The sequence below is a fragment of the Triturus cristatus genome, chromosome 12 (genome assembly GCF_964204655.1).
Source record: "Triturus cristatus chromosome 12, aTriCri1.1, whole genome shotgun sequence".
Lineage (NCBI taxonomy): Eukaryota > Metazoa > Chordata > Amphibia > Caudata > Salamandridae > Triturus > Triturus cristatus.
Genome location: NC_140595.1, coordinates 863,457,932 through 863,470,156, shown reverse-complemented (window position 1 = coordinate 863,470,156; position 12,225 = coordinate 863,457,932). Strand labels below are relative to the sequence as shown.

General features: G+C 41.2%; 1 protein-coding gene across 1 annotated transcript in view; it reads right to left on the bottom strand.

Annotated features, from left to right (window-relative positions):
- LOC146783135 (polyunsaturated fatty acid lipoxygenase ALOX15B-like) overlaps window positions 1-12,225 on the bottom strand; it is a 218,463-nt gene that overhangs the window by 133,821 nt on the left and 72,417 nt on the right. Inside the window, exons 4-5 of the mRNA XM_085637301.1 lie at window positions 7,309-7,431; window positions 5,915-6,018 (exon numbers count right to left, since the gene is read on the bottom strand). Coding sequence (XP_085493427.1) covers window positions 5,915-6,018; window positions 7,309-7,431 — 227 coding nt within the window. The remainder of the gene's footprint in view (window positions 1-5,914; window positions 6,019-7,308; window positions 7,432-12,225) is intronic.

The window sequence follows — 12,225 nt, the reverse complement described above, 5'->3', positions numbered from 1 at the left end:
CTAGTGATCACAGCTGTCTGCCAGGACTATATATCTGAAAGGAATGTTTCAAAAACCCAGGGCCGATATTTTGCATCACATTATAGGCTATGCACAGAACCTTAAATGTGATGCAGCTACTTACTGGCAGCCAGTGCAATTGCCGAATTACTTTGGTTAACAAGATGATTTTAGTGGTCCCTGTGACAATCTTAGCAGCCGCATTCTACACCATCTGGAGTTTGTTAAGGTTTTTTTCCTGCATATTGACTTATGGATTATTGCAGTAATCTTGTGTAGAGAGAACTAATGCTGTAGTTACTGTCTTTCTCACCTCCACTTGGATGAAAGATAAGAGTTTTTTTATCATTCTGAGCAGGTAAAAACAGGAGGTGATCAGAGAGTTGACTTGAGGATTGAAGTATCATTTGTCATCTATTATAACACCCAGATTTTTTGCCCTAGTTGCGGGAATAGGCTAAGGTCCCAATTATTCTGGCCACCAGCTCGATGACCAGACATTTGATAGATTCGCGAACAAAATCACCTCAGTTTTGCTTGAGTTCAGTTTAAGGCAGTGTCTAGACATCCAAGAGCTTATTGCCAGCATACCCTCATCGAATGTGGCCGAGACCTCCGAACCATTTTAAAAAATGGACAGGACAATTTGGGTATCGTCAGCATAGGAGGTTAATGCAAGGCTGAAGGATTTGACTAAGAGAGTCAACTCTCTAACATAAATGATGAACAGAGAAGAAATTATAGATGAGTCCTGCAGAACCCCACAGGGAGGAGAGAAAGTAGCTGATTCAAAATTACCCAGCACTAGTGATTGTGATATATCAAAAAGAAAGGATGTCAGCAGGGACTTGGCCCTATTCTTAATGCCCAAGGTTTTGATACGGTTAATCAGTATCCTGTGTTCGACCATATCAAATGCTGCTGACAGGTCAAGGAGAATAAGTGCTGCAGCTCCACCTCTGTCGAGCGCGACCCTTATCTCTTCAGTGGCTTTGAGCAGCGCTGTCTCGGTGCTATGTCCGGACCAGAAACTGAATTGCGTCTCATCCAGCAACTGGTTATCATGAATGTATTGTGTGAGCTGGCTATTTATCACTTTTTCAATGAGTTTAGCGGGCAGAGGGAGGCGCGAGATAGGCCAGTAATTGCTGCCATCAACTGGGTTTAGGCTTGGTTTCTTTATAAGCAGAAACATGGAGGCCCTTTTACAATGAATTGGGAAACCCCTGTAATACATATTGCATTGAAGATGGCTGCAAGATTTGCACCTATCAAGTTTGAGATAAGTTTCAGAACTAAGGGGGGGCACAGGTCAGATGGCGAGCCAGACTTGGCCTAGCTCACCAGAATAGCTATCTGTTTATTTGTAACTGAAGGGAATTCCATGAAAGTGGAGACCTTGTGCAGCCCCTTTCCTGAATCAGATGCTATCCCAGAACAGGAGGATGCTTCAAAATTGGAGTAAATTTGGTGTACTTTAGTCTCAAAGCACCGTGCTAATGAGTACCAAAAGTTTGCGTAGAGATGTTAGAATGGTTTGCTGGTGGTGACGTGTGTTTAGACACCACGCGGAACAATTGTTTGGTGTAATCCTTAGCCATTTCTATTTGCAGCATAAAGTAAACATTCTTTTCATTAATTAGGAGATTGGAAATCGTCAGAGCCTGCTTATAGCGCGTTTTCTCTTGCAGATCGTAATGCAACCGCCTATGTCTTTCCTATCACCTGCATTGCTGTTTTTCAACCCTAAGAGCCTCTGAGAACCATGGAGCAGAGCGAGTTTTCCTGTTTTTGGAGACTTTCGTATATGGAACTAGCTAAGAAAAGGCAGCCTGGAGCCATCCGTGTAGCTTTGAGAGGCCTGCTCTTTGTCAGGAGGAAACTCAGGTTGGGTGTTAATTAACTGTTGGATGAGGAGAGAGCTATTTATGTTTTTCCAGGATGGAGACTGCTTTGGCAGGCCCGACATGATATTAGTAGATCATTCTGACAGTTTTATCCCAAATAAAATGGCGTGGTGGTCAGACCAGTTTAAAGAAAGTACCTCCTTGGTAGTAATCAGCTCATTATTAGTGAACAAGCCATCTAGGGTTTGTTAGGCTGAATGAGTGGGTATATTGATTTTTTGAGTAAGACCTAAAGATCCCAAAGTATCCAAGAGAGTTACTGCATGCTTATTCTAAATAAGATCTAGGTGGAAATTAAAATCATCTAATAAGGTGAAGTTAATTTCACACGCAATAGCATGGGTAGCATGGAGCAGGGCTTTCAGCATGTTAAAATACAGTGAATCTCTAAGCTAACTACTACCATGTACCAGACGCAAAGTTCCCTAATTTTAGAAATGCTAACAAAGCCAATCATTCATAAACCATCTTCCTTTCCTTTATTGCCCATCACACATGCATTGATTAATATAAAACATTATTTCTAGGCCTATTCCCTAGTTTTAAAGTCTAATGTGGTGCACACATTCCTCAAGTTAGCACACTCACACTCCAAGAGAAGTTCCAGGGTGTCAGATCAGAAGGATGTCAATTCCCAGCACAGTGTGCTTGTCCCTATTGCTTTCTATATTCATCAGCATCACCAAGGAGTCATTTCAATCTCTTTGAAAACTTTGAATATATAGATCCATCCACAGAAAACATCTTCCTAGAGTATATCCACAACCTATGCATGATGTACTATGGTTAAGGTTCAATTCAACCTTCATTATATGTAGGATACATTTCTATAAAAATAGAACAATGTAATTTGAAAACACTTAATCTTTATAATATACATACATTTCCATGGACCAAGACCCTGGAAACCAATTTTCCGGGGGTTTGTAAACATTTCTCAAAATAAAATGGCACTCCCACCGCTAGATATTTGTGGGACTTGGTGTTACATTTTCTTGAGGAAAATTAAAAATTTGAAAACTCAAGTTACGTCACTCTACATATTCTCCTCTTGACAATCTAGGTGGGTCTTCTAGAATTATTTCTCAACTTATGGTTGTTGGTTCTAACAATGGTCAACCAAAACCAAGTAGACGAGCAGATATTTACATGTCTTATGATAAGGAACATAGTTCAAGGAATGTAGACATCTAAACCTTAATTTTGTCTTTCCTCTTTGAAGTGTAACTTAGTTTCAATGGAATATTGTCACATGTTTACATTTCTATGCGGTTGCTTTCGAAACTGCAGCTTCATCATACATGTTTTACTACAGGAATAGATTAAAACAACAACTGCCAAGACTACAAAACAATTTATAAACGATGCTTAAAACTCCTCCCTGCTGTTGAGATTCGGGCTATTTTGTACTATGTGGAGCAAGATGCTAGAAAATGGCGATGGCACTTCATCTAAGTATTGTTTTATTTAAATGTATTGAGCTATGGTTGTTTACAAAATAAAATTTAAACGTTATTTGTAGTGTTCTATAGCCCGGAATCATGTAATATAGAAAAACAAAGCATAATACAATAATGTAATGAGGTTCCCTTTCAGGCATTGCTATCTTTTCATTCACATTTGGGATCCAATCACAGGACATCATACATGGCATGGGCAGGGTGTTAGCACAGTTCAGCCACTTAGTTTGTTGTCAATGTCATTCACGTTCTGGATCAGCCAATAGCACAGCCACTTAGTGTTTGAGGTACTATGCAGGGTGAGTGATATTTTGTTGCCTTACTTAGGCTTGCACTGGTAAGTGGAAGACATAAAACAAAGGAGTTTTGTTCTACGACCACCACATAAGCTCACCACTCCATGCCATTGTGTGTGGAATAAGTGGTGTGGCTGGAGAAGGTAGCGTAGTCCTCACAGAATGCAAAACAAACAATTAATTGACAGAATGCTGAACAATACAAACATTCACCCCCAGGCACAAAGATTGGGGAGCAAAAAAGCAATGCATTTAGGCTCAGATCGCTGTACTGGGGTGAATGTATGACATTGTTCAACATTCTGTCCACCAATTGTTCTTTTTGCATTTGTCACCCCGAGTGGGACAGGGATGCCCAGACATGGGTCCTGTGCTCTCCATGCCACTGGAGTCAAGCTAGATTGGCTGATGAGGAGTGAAACCCAGAAAATGGTCCCAGCATGCTTGTGTCCGGTCCAGGGAGGACCTGGCCTGGCAGTTCAGGCTGGACTGTTCCAGCAGGGAGCGGGGTCAAGACTGATTTGCATATAGGTGTGTTTAATCTGTAATGGCTTGGGGAGCAAATAAATGATGGTTTTAGGTCCAGATCTCTGTACTGGGGTTTATGTTTGACATTGTTCAATGTTCTGTCCGTCAATTGTTCTTTTTACAGAATGACTGATCGCAGCAGATAAATATTCATACCTTGAGCACCACAGTGTTCAATGGGCTTAAACCCAAAAATATGGCCATCATAATTTTTCTTAAATTCACAAGAGTAGATAACAACACAGGTACACTGAATATGGAGCTGTGCATATTATGTGATTTCCTCCAACAGGGTGAGAGGCTAGCTTGTAAAATATGGTACAGTGAGCCGTATCTATGGAAATAACATTTGGCGAGTAATAACTTGGACATAAGAATAGAGTCCTGCACATTAATGGTGTGCTTGAGAGTGAAGCAATGGATGCTGCCAGCCGACTACATCTTCAAGAGGAGATGGTGTGGTGTTATGGTCAGAGCTGCTGAATTGGAACCAGTGATGGCTGCCGCAGTACTGAAGTAGGGGGGTGGGATGGAGGAATAATAATTAAATACAAAAAATACATGAGTATGCGGTGGCCGCCTCGGTCCTCTTTTTCGGCTATTCTCTAATCCCAGCATGCACTGGGACACAAGCTCTGCACCCAGTCCTGGTGCTGCTCTCATGCTTTGAGAGCAGCACCAGGACTGGTTTGAGCGACGTAGTTCGCCACTCAGACAGTGCCTAGGTGACTGTGACATTTCTCCATATCGGCTATGTATGACAGCCGGGTTGGAGAAACCTAAGTGTGCTTGTCTGTTTGGCCAGCCGAAGATGGCAGACCAAACAGACATGCGCGCATACACCGTACCTACCACACCACCCTTATGTGCCAGGCCCCGCTCCACCCCACACTGCTGGCATCGGCTCAGTCAGTCAGCGGTCATTTGCTATACCACTGACTGACTGACCAGTGGGGTGACGTTCCTCTGCCATTCTGAGGGCACCGCCCATGTTTGGAACTGTGAAGCAGGTTCAAGTACCTGTGTCTGCTCAATATACTGTGATTCTGGGAAATTAAATTAAATTCCCCGTGTCTAATAAACTGAATCTGAACTTGTGTAATGTAGATGGTGCTCGCCTAAAGCAGTCCAATGCCCCTGGGCAACTTAGTGCTACATAAACTGCAAAAAATAGCTCATACTTCACACAAGGACCCACAAACACTGATGCTTCTTGCTGCCCTGTACTCACACAACCTCTAAGGCTATTTGTGAGGTTAAGATATACAGTAGGCCTGCTGTTCAGCCTGACCAAGGTACTCCAATTTAATCATGGCCAGTTTCATTTCCAGTGAGGTGAAGCTCTGCGTGTTACAATCTGAGTATGTAATGGGTTACAAATCACAGTGGTTAAGCAGATTAAACAGTGATGTGCCTAAGGGTTTCAAGTGCCAACCTCACTCATTCCTCAGCCATCTACAATCAAAAACTCATTTGTCCTACGAGCAGAAAAAGGAGGCAACAAGGCATATTTTAAATAGATAATAAGCCCGCCAGGCAGATAAATATTCATAAATGTTCTTGTTTATAATGAAAAACACATCCGGGTGTTAGATCGTTGGTAATCCTTAAACTCTAATTGAATTGTAAAGTGCTGGAATGCCTGCAAGCCTCAGAAATCAGATTGCCTAATGTGAGCTAGACACACAATGTACACACTGCCTCTTGAAAGGTAACTTCCTACCTGAAGTAGCAGTTTTATGAGTCCAAAAAACCCTCTTGAGGTCTTGAAGTGATTTCCAGGATTCCTGACGTCCAAAAAATCCTTTGAGTTTGGCTTCCAGCAATCTGGGAGAATGAGAGCCCATCACATCACAATAAGTATAATGCATAATGGAAAGTTTATTTGAACATAGTGTTCTGTCGTTTTTCAAAAAATAGTTTTTGCCAAACATGAATGCTGTCGCTATTTTGAACATTTGTGGATTGTGACAAAGGAGTACAAAATTGAAGCTGAGATCCAAACCTAGTTCCCCAGCTTCAAGATTGGTCGCCCTAGTTGTTAGTGTACATCCTCTTCTATGCTAGCATACAGGAGAAATAACAATTTATGAAATACATCTGTTCTACAGGGAGGAAAGAATAAGATGGAAACATTTTCTATTGCGAGACTATTGCTAGGACAAATGTCATCACAAAAACTGTTAGGTTGTGGCAGTGGGTTTGAAGAGGACTAGCAGTTGGTTAGAATAGGACTAGCAAACTTATTTTTCACTAAAATAATTACTGATTGCATGGAACCAGTGGACATAACATCAGTTCAGTTCAATGAAATCATGAGCCACAAACATTCCTGATAGTGCTAAGAAAGAAAGGCAAGTTTATAAAATAAATCAGGTTTGTTTCTTTAAGAGTCAAAACTGATATGGGAATAGGAGATGGCCCTGGTGGGGTTTCTATGTTGGTTGTTAGGCCAAACTACTGGCAAGCAAAATTGGTCAACTTGTAGTTTTTGTCAAGTACTGTTTCCTGAAGCTGACCAACTTTGATAATGGGTGCTTGCCATCCTATGATCACTCACTAGCTAGTAGTAAGCTCAGTATAACTTTAAGAATAGCGGAGGAAAATTTAAAGATTGATTTGTATGAGTTTATAGAGTTATATTACTTGATCTAACACATCATCTCTCTGGTAATTAGTCAATTCAAAGAGACAGGCAGCATGAAGATACAGTGCATGCACATAACATGCACACGCTATTACTATCAACACCTAGATGGCGAACAATAAAGGGCATGTTACACTAATAATGACAGAATGAGATTAGAAATAAGTCCAAATGTTCTTTCGCTCACTCTTCATTTCATATGGAGTGGATGCAAGACATGGTTCATCTTAAAATGTGTTTAACAAAATAGCTGACCATTCGTACTATGGTTCTTAACCAGGAACTATACTTTGTGAACACTGTACAGTCCGCGATACCAACTACAGTAAAAGATCCTGAGTCATGCATGATTTCAATTGCAAGAGGCCACTCTTATTGTCTTATTAGGAGTCCAATTGCTATAGAGAGTATGGATCCCTTTGAAGCACCAACGTATATTTGTTTTGAATGCCATGATACTTAATACTTACGAAGTTTTCTGCGCGATTGCAAAATTCAATGACTTGGTAATGGAGTATTTAACGTTTGAGTCTAGTTCTTTGGCGTTATCCACATCAATGCATCTTGGAAAGGCTTTGTGGTACACTTTCCACCTAGCAGAGGTAGAAGGATAGAGAAAAGACAGGAGAAAAGTGTCAATGAATACTTCGGTTGGGAAAAGTGTTCTGTAACCCTACCTTATAGACATAGCAAAATGGATGCTATTTGTGTCACAATTCTTTATTCAATGAATAATCATAAGTGACCAAGACATTAAAAGAAACTGTGTGTGTGTCTGAAAGCGAAGGGTATGGGCAGAGGTAAGGGTATTGTGTGGTGTAAGAAATTGGGCTGTTGGTTGACTGGGGTGTGAGCCTTGGTCAAACAGCAAACATAATCCTAGTCATGGGGAGGCACATGCCAACCGTAAATTAACCTGTGCTCAACCCCCGGGTAGCTTCAAACAGTAATAAAGTAAAAAATCACACACAAATAGGATCCCACACCAAGTTGGAAAAATAGTCCAAGGAGTATAACCGGAGATATGCAATTTTAAAGATTTTAGCGAAAATAGCACCAAAAAGTATAAAGCATCCAACTGTGATTATCTGGTTGTGCCGGCAGGGCATTGAGTTACTTGGCGTTTATTCCATGGGAAATGGCAGCTGTGAGGCGAGGCTTTGAGGGGCTTTGCGTCGCAATAGGTACCATAGCTGAACTTTGCAGGAGCACCTTCAGGCCCCTTTACAAGGGCCCATGACTGGGTAGCACCACTTGGGGGGGCAAGACTCAGATAGCAGAGCTCAGGTGCTGGGCTTAATGTTGTTGGAAGCCCAGCGAATCCCTGAGGCTTCTGATCAGGAAGCCAGCCAACTAACTCTTGTAGTCTCTCTGGGTTCAAGAGATGCAAGTCATGACCCCACCCAGGCAAGAGAGCAGCAGATCAGCAGTCCTCCAGAGCAGCAGTCCAGCAGAGCCGGAGTCCTTTCTGGCAGAGTATCCACAGGTTGAAAGGTGTACTGAAGAGGTGGTGTCTGAGGTCCAATATTTATACCTGGGGCCCTTCCTTTGGAACTGGCGGGGGGACTTCTAGAAACTCTCTTTGAAGTCCCCAGGCATATTGCCTTGCCTGCCTTGGTGTCGGATTAATTACAGGGTGTATGTGGCCCTTTGTGCGGCAGAAGGAAAAACACCTATTCAAATGTAAGTATGGCTATCCCCAGCTCCTCTCTCCCATTCTGCCAGTGATAGTCCATCGAGGCACACCAAATCGTTCTATTGTGAGTGACTGTCTAGAAGGAATATACGAAGTCCACTTGCCAACTACACTGGCTAAGGCAGGAAAATGGCAAATTTCTAAAAGCTTTTCACTTGTACTATGAGCAGGAGATGCAGCACGCACTGATTGACTCTGATAGACTTGATTTATATGCTGACTACTTAACCAGTAAGGTTTAGACTCGTACAAATTCATTATGATTGCTGATCATAAGTACTGTTGATTTTCTTTGTGAATTCGTACGGGGTCTTCGTTACAATTCCTTTAATTTGATGGTGCTGACAATGACCTCGAGGACTCTGCACATTGAGACCAAAACATTAATGCCAAGTCCTACTCTATCCAATGATAACGTCTGGATCCACATCATCACATTGATTCATTGTGTATGAAGGACAGAGAATAATTTCAGTGGACTTTGTAGACATTAATCTTTGATGTGTGTAATCAATCAATTGTGCTTTGCATAAAGAACGTTAATATGGAACCTTACCATCTGTACCCTTAAGAAATTTCATCTGTTGAATACAGTCCTTTTGTTGAGATCATTATTTTTATAAATATAATAAATGTATGTTTGATTTGTTACTATGACCTGTTGGGACAGATAATTGAAAAATGAACATAGATAATATTGTGTTCTTACAACTGAACTCCACATTTGCCCGTTAAACTGCAGAATAGTTCATACCCATTGCATGCAAGGGTTTATTGGGTTGCTCTTCTTTCTACTATAACTTTCTAAAAGTGGATTTTCAAAGTTATAATTTAAAATCCGAATTCACCATAAGCTTGGACTTTTAAGTACAATTAACAAACAAACAAGAACTAGTTACCTGCTCCCATTTGGAAATCACAGCTTATTAAATGTATGTAGGTAACTAAACGTATCCAATGGAAGAGTTAGGCATTGTAGTAAAGAAAAACAAATGGAAAGGTTTTTCACTAGCAGGACATGCAAAAGTAAAAAGTAAATGTACCACTTTATAAATACACTGCACCCTGCCCTCTTGGCTGTCCAGGGTTTAACTTAGGGGTGACATACTTATTAAAAGGGAAGGTTTTAGCCTGGCAAAAGGCTTATCTTACCACGTTCAAATGGCAATTTAAAACTACACATACAGGCTGCAATGGGAGGCCAGAGACATGTTTAAAGTGCTACTAAAGTCGGTGGCACAATCAGAGCTGCAGGCCTATAAGTAGCATCTAATGTACACACCTTGGGCACAGGTAGGGACCCCTTTATCAGGGACTTACTAGTAAATAAATATGCCATTTCGATATAAGTTAATCTTACCATGTTTTCTTTGTTCAGTTCTGGACTTTAAGCTCCTCTTCATAAAGAAGAACTATTAACACGTGTCTTACAAAAACCTCCTTCAAGGTTTTAATCTGTCCTGTGATAGACACCCAAATGGGTGATCAGCAACGATTCAGCTTCTGTGCTAGCCCACCACTTCACTTGCTTACACTGGGTGGGGTTTTGAATCATTTATCACTGTATTTTATCTACATGTGGTTACTCCTGTAGATCAACATTTGTCTTCAAGCCCATATTGCAAGACGGCCTTGTTGAATAGATTGGAGTAGACGCCTTAATCTCTGCAAATAGGAATCCTTCTCCTGTGGAACCTAGCTCAAAAGGCTGAAGCACACCCAAGTTTGCTTGTGTAACAGGAGTGACATTCTTGTTTTGGGGGGCGTAATGTAGCATATGTGCAGAATTAGTGTCATTTTCGTAAGAGTTCATGAGATATGTTGCAGCAGTGAGTAATATGGTGTTGTGTGAAGAGGTGGGGTCTAGTGTAATGAGGTTTAGTATGATGCAGTGTGTGCTTTAGCATCGTGTGACATGCAGTACAGTGTGATGCACAGTCATGGTGTTGTGCAATGCCATATGATGTTGCCTAATATGGTGTTATGTTGAAGAGTGGTATGGTATTTATTGGTCATGTATGGTACATGCTAAAATGCATTATGTACATGGTGCTGTGGGTGGAAGTGTTGTGGAGTAGTTGTGTGATGTTGTATGAGGAATGCGGAATGATAAGGCACAGGGCTGAAGGTTGTGGATCTGTCTTTCTTCTGTCCTCTCAGACAAGCAGTCAAAGTGAGATGGATATTTCCTGCACCGTCTTGATATACCCAAAGCCCTACTTGTTATATGCAAATTGAAGCAGATGTGTCAGAGATGGTGGTCCAGTCCTCTTCACTTAGTAGGGATAGGAAACCATATAATTAGCCCCCTGAAACCTGCCATAAGGGACAAAGATGGTCACCCTAATACCCCCAAGCATTTATACCTTCAAAGCTACCAAGCTCAGCAGGAGCTAAATTGGAATTACCTTCTGGAATACGTATTTGGTATTCACAAATAAATATACAAGGATATGAAAATGTGGCAACATTATATGTTTTGTAACAACAATAAATACCCATAAATCACCACATCATAGCTCCTATTTAAAGGTTGCTAAGTTAGACTTCAGAGTTTAAGTTAACTCCCTCACTTTTTGTGAAGGGTCTACATCTACCTTTCAATGTAATGCGGTCAGATGGTGCAGTATTCCTGAGATTATGAAAGTATTGAATTAAGGTGCTGTACAAAATGGTGTGAATGGTGGTGGTAAACTAGGGAATGTGGTTATGAACAGAGTGGTGTAGAGAAGCGGGGTGTACTACAGTGAGGTGTTGAATCAAGTAATACAGTGTGATCAAACCCATGGCATGTAATTTAGTAGGATGAGGCATTAGATGTGCGAGTAAGTGTGGGTGGCACAGTGGTTGGTGTTACATGGTGTGGTCTTGTATGCTAGTGCAATGTGAAGAAGTATATTATGGTGTATGTTTGCGGATGGTGTGCTGGGGTAAATTGTGGAGTGAACTTTGATAGTGTTTTATGAACTACATTAAGTATCATTTTGATCTAAAAAGTTTGTTAAGAGGTCTGTTAAGGTGCAATGTACTAGCATTCTGGATATTTTATAATTAGTTAAATTATGATGTAATGTGTATGGTTATAGTGAGACAGTGTACATTTTATGTAGTGTGATGTTGAGTGTACGATGTATGGGCTGTGGAGGGGTGTCAAGTTGGGTGTAGTGTGGTATTGATTTAAATGTTGCAGTGAATTTGGACACCATGTTGTGTTTAGTGTTTTATTGCATCATGAAGTGCTGGGCAATATGAGATGGTATGTTGGCATCCTGTATGGCGAAGTATGGTATAGTATGGTACAGGCGAAGTCTAAAGTATCTCAGTGATTGGGACACATGTATGTTGACTCCCCTGCCCGCAAGACCCTTACCATGCAAGCGATCTCCTAGAGTGCAATTCTATAGTGCACTGTCTCCCTTTGCAACCATAGATGGGGCAGGGCTAGGGGCTAGGTCAGTGTGATCAGGAGCCACAGCAGACACAAGAGCTTTCTTACTGTTCAACTTTTTAAAAAGGGTCAGAAAATCAGGATAGCCTGCCTTGAGGCAGGTCTTTATATTGAGAAGCTAGTCATGATTCTGGTTCAGAGGAGACAGAAGATCAGTCTACTTCTGCTGCAATGCCACTGCCCTATTCCCAAAAAATAAGTGCAATAAGAAGTGTAAGAATGGGTCAATCTGGAATGCAGAAC